The sequence below is a fragment of the Phoenix dactylifera genome, chromosome 1 (assembly GCF_051530095.1).
Source record: "Phoenix dactylifera cultivar Ajwa chromosome 1, Ajwa_hap1_PhDact_Kaust_v1.1, whole genome shotgun sequence".
Taxonomy (NCBI): Eukaryota; Viridiplantae; Streptophyta; class Magnoliopsida; order Arecales; family Arecaceae; genus Phoenix; species Phoenix dactylifera.
Genome location: NC_143190.1, coordinates 7,974,951 through 7,994,152, shown reverse-complemented (window position 1 = coordinate 7,994,152; position 19,202 = coordinate 7,974,951). Strand labels below are relative to the sequence as shown.

At 37.7% G+C, this 19,202-nt stretch overlaps 1 protein-coding gene and 3 non-coding genes across 6 annotated transcripts; 1 reads left to right on the top strand and 3 right to left on the bottom strand.

Annotated features, from left to right (window-relative positions):
- The first annotated feature begins 508 nt into the window (after window positions 1-508).
- LOC103713680 (growth-regulating factor 6-like) lies at window positions 509-6,964 on the top strand. 3 transcript variants are annotated; one of them, XM_088719734.1, is made up of 6 exons: window positions 509-1,212; window positions 1,575-1,765; window positions 2,464-2,818; window positions 3,404-3,628; window positions 4,028-4,364; window positions 5,799-6,964. In XM_088719734.1, exons 3-6 carry the CDS (start codon window positions 2,488-2,490, stop codon window positions 6,592-6,594), a joined length of 1,689 nt encoding a protein of 562 aa, XP_088575860.1. In that variant the 5' UTR covers window positions 509-1,212; window positions 1,575-1,765; window positions 2,464-2,487; the 3' UTR covers window positions 6,595-6,964. The 3 variants fall into 3 exon arrangements, with proteins under 3 accessions (XP_088575860.1, XP_088575855.1, XP_008798914.1); XM_088719729.1 differs by having other exon boundaries at window positions 509-1,765; XM_008800692.5 differs by lacking the exons at window positions 509-1,212; window positions 1,575-1,765 and having other exon boundaries at window positions 2,145-2,818.
- Window positions 6,965-13,939: 6,975 nt separating this feature from the next.
- LOC113463149 (small nucleolar RNA snoR8a) lies at window positions 13,940-14,036 on the bottom strand. Its single transcript, XR_003386891.1, has one exon. It is a non-coding gene; the product is annotated as a small nucleolar RNA snoR8a (small nucleolar RNA).
- A 568-nt stretch (window positions 14,037-14,604) lies between these two features.
- On the bottom strand, window positions 14,605-14,696 carry LOC113463148 (small nucleolar RNA snoR8a). The gene has a single exon (XR_003386890.1). It is a non-coding gene; the product is annotated as a small nucleolar RNA snoR8a (small nucleolar RNA).
- A 154-nt stretch (window positions 14,697-14,850) lies between these two features.
- On the bottom strand, window positions 14,851-14,938 carry LOC113463150 (small nucleolar RNA snoR126). Its single transcript, XR_003386892.1, has one exon. It is a non-coding gene; the product is annotated as a small nucleolar RNA snoR126 (small nucleolar RNA).
- Window positions 14,939-19,202: the final 4,264 nt, after the last annotated feature.

Here is a 19,202-nt window from a genome sequence, read left to right as displayed (position 1 = left end):
CACTACCACTCCGCAACTAATCTCGATCAACGCAGCCACCCAACTTTCCTTGAAGCTCACATCCAGGGGCGGCCCAATACATTTGGGGGCCTAAGGCAAATCCAATGAATGAGGCCTCTTTTTTTTAATAATATTTTTTTTAATAAATATAAAATATTTTAAAAAATGATATAGAAATAGATAGCTATCAAGTATACTATTTCAATAAAGATATATAAATTTAATAAAAATAGGTAAAATTTTTTTTAATTTAATATAATTTTTAAATGAAAGTAAATAAAAGTAATTGCTCGAAAAGAAGGGCCATGAAACTGATTAATTAACTAAGATAATGCTTGACAATAGTGTTTACCATGTCAAGCAAAAGCCGAATAGGAAATGGTTATCTCATGCCACTTCATTGTCAAGGTAATAAAAAAATTGCACCTCTCTATAAGAGAAAGTAGGGGCATTATGGGAAATTCACTCCATCCAATAAATAAAAGTCCCATCCCACCGTCTCCCCTTCAAGTGAGTACCCAAGCAGCAACTGCAACATCACAGCACAGCAGCCATTCAACTCCCTCTAGCTCCTTTTCTCTCTCTACCACCCGAGGGGAGAAGAAACCGAGAGGAGAAAATTAAAAGAATCTCCACCCTCCAAGAAGTCCATCTCCGATCCCCCTATCTTTCTTCCCGATGGCCCAGCTGGATCAGGAGTAATGTGAGGGAAGGAAAACCAAGACCAAAACCAAAAAAGAGAAGGGATGAAAGATAAGAGTGGAAGACGAAGGGGGGAAGACGAGAATGGAAGGAATGAGTGTTTGTATAGCTGCAGCATCTTCCGGTGGGGGCCTTCCCTGGGCCGGGGGCCTTAGGCGACCGCCTCAGTCGCCTAAGGCTCGAGCCGGCACTGCTCACATCGTCCAACTTTACCTCCTGGTGTACACAATATGTCTCCCTTTTTATTGGCTATGACCTAATGGGTTATGTTGGCGGCACAACTCCGTGCTTGCCGAAGGGAGATGCGTCCTCATCATCCTCCTCAACACCGACGTCTCCATCCCCTGCGTATTTTCTCTGGTTTCGGCAGGACAAGCTCCTGCTTCATGCAATCTTGGCATCAGTTTTAGAAGTTGTTATTCCATTGATTGCTACATCGGAGACCTCCCATGCAGCCTGGTCGAAGCTCACTCGGCTCCATGCCAACCACTCTCATACCAGAGTCATGCAGTTAAAAGAGAATCTTACCCACATCCAACGTAGTTCACATTCTGTAACAGACTTCTTGCATGCTGTGAAAGTTATTGCTATGAAACATGACTCTGCATACAATTGTTGAGCACTTCAACTTACCAGCAAATGATCCTTATTTGTGATGATAATTAGGGCATTGTAGTTGTTTTTCACTTTCTTTCTTTCTTCCTTTTCTTTTTAACAAAAAAGAAGGGCATAGCAGTTGTTGATAGCTCACATGAGGGGTTAGAATGAGCAGTAACTAGGTGCTGTTTTTCTCCTGTTTATGCACAGGAAGTTTGACTTGAAAGTGATTCAACCACAGTGTTGTTTTGGATTAACAAAATCGCTTTATGCAGGATGAAGAACAGCACATTGTTGCAGGATACTACGGCGTGGGAAGCAGTCAGCCACAACATTCGTGGCTACTCACATACCTTGTGAAGGAAATCAAGCTACTGATTGGCTTGCAGGCAATGCTGCTCAAGACGGCTTTACTCCTTAAATACTGCGATAGAGTGCACCCATTACTTGCCCGAAATTGCTGCTGGTATGTCTAGAGTTGTTTCTCTTTATAGTTTGTGTGAGAATACATACGGACATCTATTTAGTCTCATATTGATTATTCACTGGATAGATCTTTAATATTTACATAAAATTATTAAATTTAAATAATTGTTATAAATAGTATTAGAATGGATCCGATCTATAATCTATATAGACTAGAAAATACTGTAGCACGGATCTATTAGGGTTGACTACAGACAATCTAAATAATATTTCCAACTAGCTATTTTAAGTTAGAAATTAAAGAATCTAAATGATATTTTTTTGACAAAGTATTTTAGGTCAGAATATTGGCCAGCTTTTTTGAGTAAAAAATCAGTTTCTCAAATTTTATAAATAGAGCCTTTAATTTCACGTCCAAAGGCCAACCAACTGGAAACAAGCCTCTCTCTCTCTCTCTCTCTCTCACTCTCCTCCTCCTTCCTTCCCCAATCCCCACCAATTATTTTCTTTCCTGCAGGTTGTCCGAAGGAAAACAGTCCGGTTCTTTGTTTCCTGGGCCCGAAACCACACCAAAACCTTCACCCCTCTCTCTCTCTCTCTCACACACACACACACACACACACACACACACACTCACCCACCCCTTAAAAATGCTACCCCTTTTTTTTCTACTCTTCAGACCCTCCTTCAACGCATGAGACCATCTCTGCATTCTTTCCTTGTCTGTTCCTCCTGTAGTACTCTACAGTGTTGGTGGCTGAAATGGACCTTGGTGGGGTGGTGGGCATGGATGGGTTGGTGGGTGCCTCTTTTCTCTGTGGTGGTGTCTTCTTCTCTCCCCGGGCTTCTTCGGACCCTGAATCCAATAAGCAAAATGGGTTCTTGAGGTCTGGTCTTGTGAAAGAGGGGAGGCCTTGTGGACCAGAGGAGCATGATTGGAGATGCCTCAAGGTGGCCAGGACTGAGGCCCCTTCCCTGTTCCCTGATGCACAGCAAATGCTCAGCTTCTCCTCATCCAAGCCGGATGCTTTTTTATTCAGCAGCGAACCACTGTCATCAGTCCCTCTAGCGTCCTCCTATGTTGGGAATGCAGGTAAAGCGTAATAAAAATGCTTGTTTGAAGACTTTGGGCTAACATGGGACCGGTGGGATTTGGTGAAACGGATCATGCTGCTCGTTTTTTTGGGTCGGTGTGAGGCCTCTATGCTCGAAGGGTTTGGTCTTCTTGTGGTATAATATTGATTCTGGTGTTGATTGGTAGGGATCTTTTTCATGGCATTCTATTGAGCCATCTTTAGTTTGAATCTTGTCGAGAAGAAAGTTGAGTCCTTTCTTTTCCCTGTCTTTATAGTTGTAGTTTATGGAAATCAGTCCACTTTCTTCGCAACAAAGAACAGATAAATGGGACAAAAAGATAGACAGAGAGAAGGAAGAATAATAAATTTTATTTTTTTGGGTTGGTTATACTTATGCAACTTAATGAGCTCTTATTAATGTCATCCTGACCAGTCTCCTAGCCAGGCCCCTTTCAAGGCTCTGTTATTTGTTATTGTTACATGTTATTTTCCTCCTATCTCGATCTCTGTTTGCTTCTGCTTGTGTTCCATAATATGATGTGGGGTTTAGCCTTATCCTGTTGCTTCATTACTTCCTAATCTTTTGTTTTTTCTCTTCTTAGGCTTGGTTTCGGGAAGTCTTGATGTGAAAATGCATGGGGTTTTGGCAGGGGTTAAGGGGCCCTTCACTCCCTTGCAGTGGATGGAGCTAGAACAGCAGGCCTTGATCTACAAATATATGAATGCAAATGCTCCTATACCAACCAGTCTGCTAATCTCAATCAGGAGAAGTCTAAGCTCATCTAGGTTCACATCCTTCTCAGCTGGATCTCTTGGACCCAATACATGTAAGCTGTCCTCACTCTAACTAGTAGTAACTGATAACAAAATCTCTACTGGGTAATCCAAGATGGAAATATGCCAACATTTCTGTTCTAGCAATAGGTTTATGTACAAGTAGCCTACATGTCTTTCTGATTTCAGTCTCAAGGGATTTTTTAGGAATGGCATTGTCCAATTTTTTTTTTTAAAAAAAATCTACAAGAGCCCTTTAAATCCTGGAATATGTGTTACATAATGATTACTATATAGGGGTGTGATTTTTATGAGAAGAATTGATTCATAGTTTTTAGTTTCATATGACTTACAAGTTGTTTTCTAATGTTTGGTAGAGTACACATTAAGTTGTTTATTAAAGTTGGTAGCATTATCCTAATCCTTGCATAATTTTCTTTTAATTGCTGCAGTTGGATGGGGATCTTTCCATCTAGGTTTCTCTGGGAATGCTGACCCAGAGCCTGGAAGATGCCGTCGGACTGATGGCAAGAAATGGCGGTGCTCAAGAGATGCAGTTGCCGATCAAAAGTATTGCGAGCGACACATGAATCGGGGCCGCCATCGTTCAAGAAAGCCTGTGGAAGGCCAAACTGGCCGTGCCGCAAAGGTGATGCCCATCAACGCCACTACACCAGCAGCTCCAGCTGTTTCTGGCAGTGGATCACCTAATAATTTCACAATGGCTCAGCAGCAGAAGAATAATGTGAAGGCAAACATCACTTATTCTTCCCCCACACAGTTTGACAGGTATACATGAAATCCGTATGCTGTATTTTTTTTGGTACGAAAATCCATATGTTGTATTTCATTTCAAGTTCCATTGCTTTTATTATGAATTATAGCAGTGAGACTGGTATTGATGCATACTTCTTTCCTTCTGTATATTCCTGAAGTTGGTTTTTGTTTGCTTCCTCAAGAACTAGATTTCATGGTTCAAATGATTATGTTTTTTAACCAGTAAAAACTGTTATGACCATTTGACATTTCGTTTGAATCTTTTGAAGATTCAAAGACATTATTCTTGATCACTAACTAGTATGACACATTTCCATGAGTTCCTCCAAACATGCTGAGTCAGCATGTCGATGCATCCTGTTGGTTGATTGGCATTCACTCTTGGAAATATATTATTATCAAGCTAGTACTGATATGAAATATCAAGCAAAGGTCGTGCTTAAAAACCTTTAAAATAACTAAAAGAGAATAGTTGGATGTATATGTTAAATGGTACATTTCACATAATAGAGCAACTATATAAAAGTTTCCAGGAACTTTATTAGTTCTTACCCATTATCAAGTATGGAGGACCCTTTATATGTTACATAGTTTGAGCTCATTCAACCATTAAGCAACACTCCAGGGTTTCATGGACTTGAAGTGTGTCATAATGAAAATAAAAAATACAATGTATGTTTTGATAAAGGGAATTACATTTGACTTTTAAGGATTTTCATAATGTCAAGCACAAGTAGAACTGATTTTCATGCGACATTTCTTAAAGCATTTATATATTACAACATAATTGTGTAACAATATTCACTGGAGTGGTCCAATTTCTTTCTTTATATTGGACTGGATGGTTATCATGTAAGAAAATATATTATTTCTTTCTTTACATTTCTTATGAGATGATGCTTCTTTTAAGGTCTCATTTGAGGTAATGTCAGAGTTGTGATAGTTATTTCCTAGACACTATAGCAAAAAAGGACTGATAGATACGATTTGAATGGATAAAATGTTTGTACCTCTCAATTCCCTTTTGAAGAAGAAGATTCAGTTTTCTCGTCACCCATGTCGGGCTTGTATTTTTCCTCTCTTTAATTAAATTGATCCGCAGCCATGATAGCTTACATATTTCCTCTTTCTTTACTTTAAGGTGTAGTTGTCTCTTCATATCTTTGTAATGATGTAAGCATTAGCCATTTAGGGTTATTAATCTAAACTGATTCTTTGAAGAATATCAGATTTCCTAGTGGTCTCCGGTCAAACCTAGCAGACCTTAATCAGCTAATTGAAATTTGTTTGTGGAATGCTGTGATTTCAAATAACTACTTAGAAGTTGTATTTTTGTTCAGCTGTATCATACTGAAACAAGATCGTAGGTGAATACTGTAAATCTTCTTCAGAGCATATAAAACTTCCCTCTTTCATATTTGTAACTTTGTCTATGTTCCTCTGCAGGGTTTTGGCTAACAATGAGTTGAATAACTCACATGACCTCTCCATGTTAAACTCAGTGAACTCAGAGCCCACAGAGACTTTATTCCCCATTGCAGATCAGCATAACCCTTTCGCAGAATTGCCTTCACGAGCAAACTATGGACTTATCTCAGACTCACCATTTAAGCTCCCAAGTAACTCCTACTTAGGGAATGATAACTTAGTCTCCTCTGTAGAATTCAATGATCAAGATTCCCCAGCCAATACCTTTAGACACTTCATTGATGACTGGCACAAAAAGCACTCCGATAGCTCAACCATCATCCGGACTGAAAGTGAAATGCAGTCTGACAAAACTCAACTCTCTATTTCAATCCCTGTGGCTTCTTCTGACTTTTCATCATCCTCTTCTTCTCCAACACATGAAAAGCATACACCTTCATCACTCAAGTTGTCTCTGGATTTTGATCCTGATAATACTCATGTAGGTGTAGGAGGCCACCCAAATGATGGGAACCAACGGCAGGCAAGTTGGCTACCGACCTCTTGGGGGTCTTCCATGGGTGGCCCTCTTGGAGAGGCCTTGGCCAACACCTGCCTGGACCATAATAAGAACTTCTCATCCTTAAAGCTCGTGACAAATGGTTGGGACTCGAGCCCCCAGTTAAAGTCATCCCAAACTGGTGTCCTGCAGAAATTTAGCTTTGGCTCACTGTGTAGTACCACTAGGAGTAGTCCAGTTGCTGAGAAACACAATCTCCAGGACAGAATCGGTAGCTCAAACCTTGTAAATCCATCGACCATTACCTCATCATAATCGTTTTAGTTAGTGAAGCAGCAACAAGAAAAGCTACAGCAGGAAGAACTTTGAGAGAGGTTTCCCAAGATCGTGTGATTGTATTAAGTGTTGCATCAGTTTCTTCGTTCTTTTATTTGTTTCTTGTCATTTTCTATGTTGATTTGTGGAGCATTGGCATGCCTGCCAGTGTCTTGGTGTGAGTATACTGTTGTTTTGGCTTGGGTTTGATCTGTGGCTGTCAACTAGTTGCTTTATTTCGTTGGTATTTTGAAAAAGAAGGGGGGTTGATCAGGATATACTGTTTAATTATTTCTCCAGCTCCTGCATTTCTTTGTATACTCTGATATAGCAAAGATTTTGAAGAGAAAAGCCTTGTTTGCCAAAATTATACTTCTGTGCTTTTATCTCCACTATGGTTTAAAATTCAAAAACCCAACTCAACTTGAACGCGATCCAAGTTGAGTCGACTCATAGACTCTATCCAGCATTCAATACCCAATGAGTCTCGAACATCAAGACTTGCATATACATACATATACGTATATACACACATACGTATATACATACACACATACGTATATACATACACACATACGTATATACATACACACATATGTATATACATACATACATATGTATTTAATTATATATATATATATATATATATATATATATATATATATATATATATATATATATATATATATATATATGTATCGAATATTGATTTTTAAGAATATAAATAAGATATTTATATACATGAAAACAACGAACCCTAAATTTTTAGTCCATAGACAGCATATAATTTGTCAACTTAATAATTAAAATAAAAATTAAAGTATATCAATGGCTATTTGACATGCCATCAAATTCTATTTGAATGTCAGTGTCAAATTGCTAGGAGGGGGCAGCCATTAGAACCCGGCAGTGCATGATAAAATTATGATTTATGGGGGGGATTTCAGGCAGGGCAGGCAACGCGCAAAAATCCCGATCTTTCACATTCTATTTATATTATTATAACTTTATACTAAATATGCTTACCAAAAGGTGCCCCGATTATTTGCTTTGGTTGAAAATCTTAAAAAAAAAATTGTATTGCAAAAAATAATACTTACTGTTTAAGACTCAACAGGATAATGAGTTTTGGGTAACTCGATGAGTCAGTTGGGTTGCCAAGCCAAAGTAACTCGGCCGAAGTTTGAGTTGGCTCGACGGGTTTTTAAACTTTGATATCCACTGCAGGTTGGTAAGAGTGTTGCTTATGTCTGCCAAAATAAAATCCTCTGGTTATATGTATGTTTCTGCACAAAGCTTCCATTGCATGGATTTTTTCTCAAATAAATTGAAACATCTAGGCTGTAGCTGATTGATGGGTTGTCTAGTATCATAAGAACTTGATTGGTGAAGTACGTACTTACTAAAAGATGCAGATGGTTATGATAATTCCCAAGCGGATGGAACCGTCCGTGGCACAATGAATGCAGTCATTCCGTTGTAGCTATTGCACCAGTTTCATCCCCTCATAGGCGAATCCAAAGATGCTCCTGCTTTAACTACTTTAGAAGTTTTATAACTATTTTCGAGCATCGGTCAAATGGCTCAAGTTCGGTAGCTTGGTTTTCAAATGTTAAAAAGAAGAGCTTGAAAGAGGTACATTGCAGCATAAAGCAATGAAATCATCACAAACTGCGACTGCCAAAGGCTATGATATCCTTCCATTTCTACAGTTTTGAACCTGCAAGAGAGTTTCAGTACGTTCTTTGCAAATTCTTCTACTTTGCAGGGTCATTCTGCCGACCTCCACAGAGCTTCGTGATCATTACTTCCGCAGAAGTTTCAGCGAGTTGTTGAAGCGTGCGCTGGTAACTGTACGCTTCAGTGCTGAGATCATATCGAGTGTGGTTATTACCAAGGAATTGCAGGCGATCTCTTCACTTTCTGCATGTCTTGTGGTTTTATTTTTATCAGTGGCCATGGCCATTTTTCTGGAAGAGTATACACGGCTCCATCTGGGACAAGACTCATGGACTATGATGCAAGAGAGTGCATTAGTTTTGACATGTTATAAGCAGTGGATGCCTCTAGTGTTCTGGTCCTCTGTTGCAGGGTTAGCTTCAAATAATCCTGCATTTGTTGCACTAAGCTAGCAAAACAAAGGGAAGTAGGGCACCCACAACAATTGATTTAGCGCCATCATTTTTTATTTCTTTTATTTCTCTAAATAAGATTATAAATTTAAGACAAAAATGTATTTGATACAATTATATATATATATATATATATATTAAAAAAATATTATTTGTAGAAAAAATGTAAGTAGGAAATTTTTACTTTTACTCTTTTCAAAAATAAATACCACCGAACACCTACTACCTCCACCATTGCCGCCATCACTAATATTGTTTGTCTCCCCCACCATTACTACAATGGCCACCACTATCGTCTTGTCGTCACCTTTGCTACCCCCATCTCAAATGTCACAATTCTATTCACCACTGTGATATCTATCACACCACCAACACCATAATCGTTGCCATAACTATATTGTTAATGTCTCCATCACCACCACTATATTGCTACTATTTTCAATCCTATCGTAGACGCTGCAACTACCACAATAATTTTCACCATTTCCACCACTATTATTATAGTTATTTTTTAAAAAATGACTAACTATACCAATATGTTTATATATTTAAAATTTAAAATAAAATTGAAACAAATTATTTATTTATTTTAAAAATAAAAAATGAATGTGATACCAAATGATCCCTCATTCTATTAAGTAGAATTTAACTAATTAAGAGTAATCTTTCATACTTTTCCATCTCCAATGACACAAATTTTATGCGGTGGAGAGGCACCGTCCATGGAAGAAAAATTAAATATTGCAAACTCTTATTCTCGGACCTCAAGGGATATGAAATGTCCTCACTCAAAATACTACCTAAATACAAAGTGCAAGTTAATCAGGCATAGGGGTTGCAATTTACGACCCAACCAACAAACCAGATCCATAACCGATCTGCTTTAAGTATGTTCAAATCTGACTAAGTGAATCTAGATCTTTAATGGGTCAACCCACGTCCCTAACCCATTTTAACCCATTTACTTAACAGATTGAATCCAATCCATTTAAAATTCAATAAACCCTGTTTGAAACCAAATTACTTAACCTGCTTAACTTGATTTGCCCATAATCAGGTTGGGTCAGTCCACTCATCTAACTCAAGAGTGGGGTTTGAATCAGGATATTTTACTTATTTAATAAATAGTTTAGGTTGGTAGACCTTTTGATCCGACTTGCAACCCGATTGCAGCTCCTATTTAATGATAGTCAACTGAAAAGAGAAAACAATAATTTGCTACACGCCTTTAAAATAAACCTTTAAAATAAATCTTGGTCAACTCGATAATTCGCTTCATTAGGATAGAATGAATAATGATAATTTGACAAAAGGCTGTTTTTGCCATATAATAATATGAATTCCTTTGCACAATCCTGTACAACTACTAGTTTAAAACCTCCTACTAGCACTGCATCAAAGTATGTTCCAAGGCAATGAATTTATTTGACATCAAGAGGAGTATCAAAACCACAGGCAACTCCAATTGATGAAGACTAACTCAGCCTGACAGAATCAAGATTCGCACTCAATAAACATAATATAGCTAAGTAGAACATATACAAAGATTTAATAGGATATACTTTTACAAACTTCAGCGCTCATATTATACCTTGAATACATGTGAACTTTTCAAAATGATCCAGCTATCAGAGGGACCAGCAAGATGCACTACCCTCCTGATAAGCCATACACTGCAAGCTAAAGAAAAAAATCTTGTTTGCTTAAGAAGCCCAGGGCGTCCGGCAAAACAGACAACTCTAATGACTCACTGAAAATAATAATAATAAAAAATTCGATACTATTTCGATTCAATGTAATCAGATTATCTTTAAAGTTTAAAAAGGGACCAAAAATTACAGCCCAAAGCAATGAACAAAGTTGACATCCTGTTCCTGCTGTCAGAGAGGAAACAAAATCATGTACAATGTAAATAATGCTAGAACGTAAAGTTAACATGGTCAAATATGCAAGCCTGATAACTATCTCACCTAAACTACAAAAGAAATATGCTTCAACGAGGTTAGCAAAGTGTGAGGGTGAATGGTGAAGAAAAATGTGATTACAGAACAAACTCGATCTTTCAATCAATCATGTTTCAATGATATGGAATATGTAAGCTATTTTATAACCAAAATGCAACGATATAAGCTATCATATTACATCAAACTAAAATATGTAAATGTCTATTTCCACTAGGGAAGGGATTGAACCTTTGATCTCTTTGACCTTGTGGTTAACAGCAACTGAACTACTCTAGCTTATTTTACATAAATTATCCAAAAAAAAGAACAAAAAAAAAACATACTAGAAAAGGACAAGACACCATGCATATAAAAACTGTAACCTGCATTCAAGGACTGAACTTGTAGGCCACTTGCTCATGTCTAGAGTCTGTCCCTCCAAAAAAAAAAAGAAAGAAGTATATTAAAAACCTGTTGCAATAATTCCCTCCAAATTTCTTTTAGCTCCCAATCCTCTTCTTATCTCTTTAACCTGTATATCCACAAGACTGAAATTTTTCTCCTATTGGTACCCCAAGAAGCAGATTCATATCCAGCCCAACCTCACCCCCAACTGACCCAAAGAAGGAATCTAATAGGTTTCCAAGTTCCAACTTCCAAAACTTGACAATCACATGGAATACATTTAAACTAACTTCTGCATTTTTAAGGAACAAAAGACTCACATACCCAACACAGATTCATTGTGGTTCCTTTTGGGGCCTTATAGACGACGAAAGGAATGAGCAATGTAGTGGATTCTAGCTAGCAAGAGAGGAGGCAGTTTTCCATTGATATTTAAAAACTGAGGGGGCTAGGAAGAACTTATAGAAACTGATGCTAAGTGCTACAAAAGAACAGTATATGCTTGTATCTTGGTTAACTATAAGAAATTAAAGAAAATGCACTTCCATGATTCAGTGAAAAACCAAATGGTCATCTTCAATAAAAAGGGCACTCCACTCTGGGTTCAGTGAAGCTTAGCTGAATGTAAAAACAAAATAATAGGAGATACTTGATTCAGGAGGGTTATGACGAGACAAATTAGGGGGGGGGGGGGGGGGGGGGGGGGGGGGTGCGCAACAGCAACAATATTAGCAAGATGCAAAACTGGCTATCTACACCTGATTCTGTTGCTGCACCTGATAGCAGCTTAACCCTGAATATGTCTAACTCTCATTTCTTCCATCTCTCTCTCAAATCCTAAACCCCTTCCCTCCCTGCCACTAAAACCCTGGAAACCATTGCAACAAGCTTGCACAGTCTACCAACACCACTATCAAGAACGATGACCAATACAAAGTCAGGAACTGCATCGCCATCACCATAGTCTTCTAAATTAGGAGTTCTCAGACTAACAACTGGAAGGCCATCAGTGACCATTTTGTTGAGTAAATTGCATCTGTGAATAGTATCATCTATGTTACTCTCCTAATCTTCAACCCAATTTAGCCACTTCATTCTACTATCACACCCTACTGTTGTTGAAAGGGTCTATAACGAAGACCAGAAAACAAATTATAATTGGTATTGATCAAAATGCATCATCAGTTCTCTAATAAAATATATTCAAAAAAAGCCAATAATACTTTCTAATCAACTGAGTCTAAATTTAATCCAACCTAAATTTCACCAATGCCACCAACTTTCATGCCTTCTGGTCTTTTGCAGACCCAAATTAGAGAATTCAGATACTTAAGCAAGATGCAGATGCTATGTAGAACATTTCAATGTAAATTAATAATAAAACACTCAAGTGACTAACCTTCAGCTTTACCATCCTCACAAAACCTAATAAAAGTTAGAAAAAATTGTTTGTCCAAATAATCCTCCTTGAAGATCTGAATGTCAAAACTACAATGCAACCAATTCCCATTTTAAATCCTCTAGTAGATTCCAACACAAGTTGCTAGCACTTGGATTAGCCACTTTGAAAAACTCAAAAAAAAATTAAATAAAAATGTTATTTTCAAATAACTAGCAATATACTGCAGCTTCTTAACCACCTACTCAACTAATTTCCAGTACCCATTCTCTCCATCATTTACTAGGGACACTCATCCCTTCGACATATAGTTTTTTTAATGTTGGTTTATATAAAAGCTGCATAGTCTCCTCCAATTGTATGTAAATACAAAATCATAAATAAGTTGAAAAACTGCCTATGCTAAAGAAACCTTTAGGAAAGAATCCCACTATCTCGAAATAAAAGATTCCAAATTCCTATACCTTTCTGCCAAACAGGTCCTTTAGCCATGATAAGAACGGAGTGTGGGTATGATAAAGAGTCACCACACATGTACAGGGTTTAGAGTTGCAAACTTTGATGAAACACATCTATTCACTTATAATTCTTCATAGGCCCATGCAGACTTCAGTCACAAGTCCAGAGCCAGCCTTTCAAGCTAACAGTTGCCTAAATTCTCACTCTCATATGAACTCTCTCCTACATTACTTAGAACTTGTGCTCCCTTCCAGTCTTCTTTTAAAATTGGATAATAATTTGATAAAATTTTCAACAGTTTTTACATGTATTAAAACCAGTTCTATTGGTTTTATTGTTGAATTTTTAATATAAATATTTATTATTATGTTTTATCTATTTTGGTGTTGCATTGCAAATTCATGAACCACTGCTTTTCTTGGTTACATGTGCATAAGCACGTGCAATATAACTAGTCAACACAATATTCATGGTAACATCCAATTACCAACCATTTTGAATTAATGATATCCTCATCTTAAGCCATCCCATCAAGGCATAAAGGTGTACAATGTACATAGCATACCATTCTGTTTTGCACTTGTTCAGCCACAGCTTGCCTTGTTCACTATAGAATCATCTATGGTTTATATATTCACTTTTTTGCATTTAGAATCCTATCAGATATATGTTATTGCATTGCAATTTACATAAACTAGAGAACAATGAATTAATTACAAAAGTAGGAAAGTTTTAAAATAGTCACAAGCATCTACTCCCATTAAAATCAAACAAGTATGTAAAACCAATACCTACAAAATGAAAACAAGATTTCTAGTAATCATAACACATCAAAAATTCCGAAGGACTGCACTCTTAAAGATAACAGTAATCTTCAAACAAACACAATAGACAGATTCCTCTTCTTCTTCTTCTTCCCATTCGTCTTCTTCTTCTTCTTCAAAATATTAGGCATCGTTTAACCCAATTCAACAATCAACTTCTAAATAAAAAAAATTGAAACTTGTTGGTGCTCATATACTATCCAGCTAGTAATAGAAGTCTGTCATGCCCATGGTTTGAGCAGTCAGAACGAGGAATTTTCTTTATAATCATGGCACCAGGAAAATAAACAAAAGCCAACATATCTTCCATGCTTAAACAACAATCCCCTAAACACAGAAAACATTATAACAATCCATAAATACAGTAATATCAACTATTAAACTAACACTTTAAAGGAAGAATAATAATTAACTAATTATAACAAAACCTATCTGCATGGGGGGTTATTAGACCAATTCAAACTATAATTAAAAGGAGAATAACAAACCAGAATCCTAAATCAAAGAACATTCTGAATTATCAAAACGCATCAAGAACGAGTTCTATGAAAAGAAATTGATCAATGACATTTAACAACGATCTATTTCTTTGAAGTAGAAATACAAACTAAAAGAAAAACCACAATCTCTAGCAGAAAAAGGGAAAGAAGAGGAAAACCACAAGCACCTTTAAAAAGAAATATCCTGAAATTTTCAATACATGTAACTTTATTAATTTTACTCACTTTATTAAAGATGGGAAAGAAAACAGAGCCTCATTAATAGAAGACCAAAGCTGGTCATAGTTCCAGTTGATTATCAAACTCAAAATACCAGAATTTTGATATCAAAGGAGATAAAAAAGGCAGTGGTGCTCATATTCTATGGGTGTAGAATGAGTCTATCATGCCAATTTCCACAGCATTCAGAACGAGGAATTGTTTATAATCATCGCACCAGCCGTTTCGAGAATAATAACAACAAATAAAAAATCACTCGCTGATCTCAACCATAAGATCATAATGTACCAACTTTATATCTCAAAGAAAAAAAAGTAACAACTTTCGAATTATCTGTCCCATTATAAACTCAGATTCAAAGGTAAAAGAGAAACATTAGCTCAGACACGCACAAAAAGGCATCAATTTGGTCTATGCATTAAGCATATATCAGAATCGAGAAATTTAATCAGTAAGCAAGCCGCGAAATCGTTTACAATATAGAGGCGAGCGTAACCCTACACCCATCTTGTGGAAGAGGCAAGGGCTTTAAACGCCTCTAATCAGTTTAGGGAGTGGTTGAAGAGCCCTCGCCGCCGATCGGAGAAGCGGCGGGCGGGCGAATCGGAATCCATCTCCCGAAGAACCGATCCAAACAATAGATCAGCGAAAAATAGATAAGAATTATACTATAGATTTCAAAAGCGAAAGAGCAACTAGGAAGAATAGAGAAAAATTTTGGAAAAAAAAGGGGAAAGGAGGAGGAGGAGGAGGAGGGCAGAGAGAAAAACATAACGAGGAGTGGAGCGATAGATTTTGGTCGTCTATATAGGGAACCCTAACCCTAGATCTCGCAGCGCGGAAGGAAGTGAAGGATCGGGAGGCGGGACACCAGATCTACCTGGACACGTGTTTAGTGAGGATTGGTTCACAGATAGGCCCTTGGATTTCACGGTCAGGTTTAGAATGGCCGTGGGCTGGGCCCCGATTTCAGGAGAAGTGGGTTAAACATATATCATGCAAAATTTAAATAAATCAAAAATCTATAAACTTAATTTTATTTTATTTATTAAATAAATTAAATTTAAAAATTAATTTTAATTATTTTATTAAATATATAATTTAATCTAATTTATAAAATTAAAATAAGTTAAATAAATTGAATGGTTAACTAATTTCTTCTCTATCTGCAATGTGCTCGAGGCCGGCTTGATGGAGAATCTGCTCTAGCTTATCTTAGCTAAGCTTTGAATATTGAGCGTAGCTTTTCTATTCTATTTGACTAAATCAAACATTATAGGTAGGCTTGTTTATGAGCTCCAGAAAACTATTTAAGCTTGGCTTACTTGCTGAGTCCAAGCTGCATTTGCATAGATAGGATCATTTTTAGCTCTAGCAAGGAAATATGTCCATTCATAAAATAAATTACAAATATGGATATTGATATGGGGAAAAATGGATCGTCCAGCCTATAACTAAAAGGCCGCACAGTTTCGGCCTACTAAACGTCAACGACCATCAGCTGAATCTTCACGTCGGCTCAGAATCAGCTCGACCTCGGAACTTCGCCAAAAGCTTCACCAACTTCAGATATTCGCCGACTCATTCGACCAAGCTCGGGGCACCTCCAAATATTTGCCGACCTACCCCAACCAAGCTCGGAGCGCCTATCTCAGCAGTACGCCCCGATTCTCGAGCTCGGGGCGCTCCACCAAGCACGCTTCGGAATCCGGAAAGTCGAGCTATTTCCAGCACCCGCCAAGCCGACCTCGTCAAACGCACAACGCGACTACTTAACGAGCTCGGCCTCGCCAACGACTGCACCTATGTGCAGGCCTACGCCCACCTACGTGGCCATACTTCACAACACTACTGTGTCATGTCTCCATAACCGGTCTTCAGCAGTTAGATGACACCTTGACTACTCCGACCATACCTTGTCGTGACTGTCAATACCTTGTCGTTCTCAAGAACGGGCAGTACCTCACGCCACCAGCCAGCCTAAGTTACGCGCCATCCGGCTCAGAGCCATACCCCCTTATGATGAGGGCTGACAGTGCCTCCGCCACCTGGGCCACTCCACCGAGGCTATAAATAGCTCGGTCATGTAACTTCTAAGGGACTTTTGGCTAAACCAAATTTATCCCACTCTAACTTGATCATCGGAGGACCCTTACCGGAAATACCGATGAGGCTTTGTGCAGATCCGCGGCCGTCGCGCAGGAGGTAGCTCCCATCTTTCCCTTTCAACCACCGTCGGCTCCTTCGACTCCACCGGCGTGGTCACTTTCGGGCCAAATTTGAACCACGATAGATATTATAATAGTACTTTGAGTATCAGTAAACATATATAATATATCAAGATATTTTTGGTATGTTAATGATTATATATAATTATATTATAATTCATGTAATATTATTGATAATATAAAAGTAAAATGAGAGACATAATTGGTACAAGAAATTGGCATAAAGAGAGGCACAGGCTTATTCAAAAAGGAGCTTGAACAGTGTATCAACAAATTGATCATAAAATGGTTTGACCAAATCTTCTACTTCTATGCCGGAATAGCAAATGGTATATGGTTAGCATAAAACCTTATCCTCATGCTAAAAGGAGCCAGGAAACTAGAAAGGGTGGGGACATTTTCCCCATGAAAGATGGGGGTGCAACCATGTTTCACTATGAGGGCATTAATAATAATAATAATAATAATAATAATAATAATAATAATAATAACAACAATAATAATAATAATAGTAATAATAATAAAGTTGGACAGGAGCAAAATTAATAATAAGATCACTATTATATAACATGCGATCTCATCTTTCACGTTCAACGAGTCAGACTGCTCTCTAATTTGTGCTTGAACTGGAAAGGCTCGGCCTTCATTGTGCATTGTGCAGCAGCCCATGTTTGTATAGGCACGGGCACCTCATGGTACATGAAACCATCTATTGCATTGGAGATTGGTTTAACGTAGGACGTGATGTCAACATGACTGTGAATTGCCATGACGGTCGGTTATTGGGGCTATCAACCCCTGGTGACTCGTGCTGATTAGCTCCTCAGGCGAGGCCGTGCTAACTCACTTCAGCTGCTCTACTGTTTAGCAGAGGCCAAGGTTGTTCTCTTCGCTTACTGACTCTTCAGTTGGGGTCGAGACCATACGCCTCAGTTCTTGCCCTAGGCCAAGGAGGTCAGTTCGGTCTGAGGTCGAGATGTCCAATATTTTCTCCATCTTTCACTATCTTTAGTACTATCCTAGCGAAGGTTCGCACCACTGTCATCACCATCCCTTTGCTACTTCCTTGATCCTCCTAAATGCCTTTACAATCCTGCACCGGTTAATTATCAAATTTGGCCATGCTTCAGATAGATTCGCACTTTCTAGTTTGCTACCACAAGGCAATTGTTTGTGGATCCTAAGAGGGACATCATCATAAGTAGCAATAGTAGTCTAATTTGAATGGTGGATCAAAGCAGATCGATTGAAATCGAGGTCCGGTCATATCTGATTTTTTTTTTCTTTTTTTGCGTTTATATTGTTCTGGACCTAGGGAAGGATACTATTATCCATTTGATGAATGGTGTTCATCTTTCTTGATTCCAGGATGCTTGTATATTTAATCTTTAGTTTGTAACCATGAATGCTAGGCACTAGTTTCCTTGGTCAAAGATCAGTATTTTGCTGAGCTAAAACTAACACAATTTTCAAATTACTCCTAAAAGAACAAGAGTCATTGCAAATATTTTCTCAAAAGCAATATGTGATGCTAGAAGCATACTTGAACCATTTGAATATTTGCATTCCTATCTGTATTCGTGAACCAAAAACAAATATGAATATTAAAATCATATAGATATTGAAATATATTAAAATTGAAAACAAATACGGATGTCGAAATATTGAAATTTGATCCATTTTTCAACCAAAGACCAAAAGAAGAAGAAAAATATTTGTACATATTTATACATACACTAGTTGGCACCCTCAACATATAATCAAATTTAAGTCATTGATTATTAGCTTTACATGAAGTAGACAATGGTCATTCAATTTACATTCAAAAACTCGTTCATAGAAAATATTTTTGATGTTGAACTTGATATTACTTCTTAGCAATGTTTGAGGACGGATCTACCTGACCAACTTGCCACCCACGGGGTTTCTAGGGTATATAAAAAATGGGTCTGAATCGTTGAGCATAGATGGTTCAATTGCTTTGAAAAATTTTCTTGATTCCTTCCATCCCAACGTAACCAATCAATCCTCTTCCTCTTCACTAGATTTCATCCTTCCCTCTCCAACGCCATGGGAAAAGGAGAAGACATAGAGACGGTAAGAGACATGGCGAGGTTGGTGATGATGAGAGTTCTTGAGGTTGGCAATGAGGGCAGCAACGTTAGTCATGTTGACGAGAAATTCGACAATCTTAAGGTTGGTTCTCATCCATTTCGATAAGATTGCTGAAAAATAATAGCAGGTCTACAATCTTTTAAAATAAAATATGTTTATAAAGAAACTAACAATGCTATATATTGAACGCCAATGTACATGACTAATCATATTGGATCTACTTTATAAATGATTCTGGGCGATATTTTTGCTGAATTTCTTATTGTTTTATTTTTCAATTTCTGTGAATGTATTTATTCTAGATTGGTTTCATAAATTCGGTTTACCGAAAGAAAAAATAGGCATCAAGAGTCATGGGGATCATGGAGGCGTCCTGATAGCCCT

Excerpts from the sequence above, each read along its gene's own strand:
- LOC103713680 (XM_088719734.1), top strand. The coding sequence starts at position 2,488 with ATGGACCTTGGTGGGGTGGTGGGCATGGATGGGTTGGTGGGTGCCTCT. Across the intron at positions 2,819-3,403 it reads CTCCTATGTTGGGAATGCAG|GCTTGGTTTCGGGAAGTCTT; the intron begins GTAAAGCGTAAT and ends TTCTCTTCTTAG. Across the intron at positions 3,629-4,027 it reads ATCTCTTGGACCCAATACAT|TTGGATGGGGATCTTTCCAT; the intron begins GTAAGCTGTCCT and ends TAATTGCTGCAG.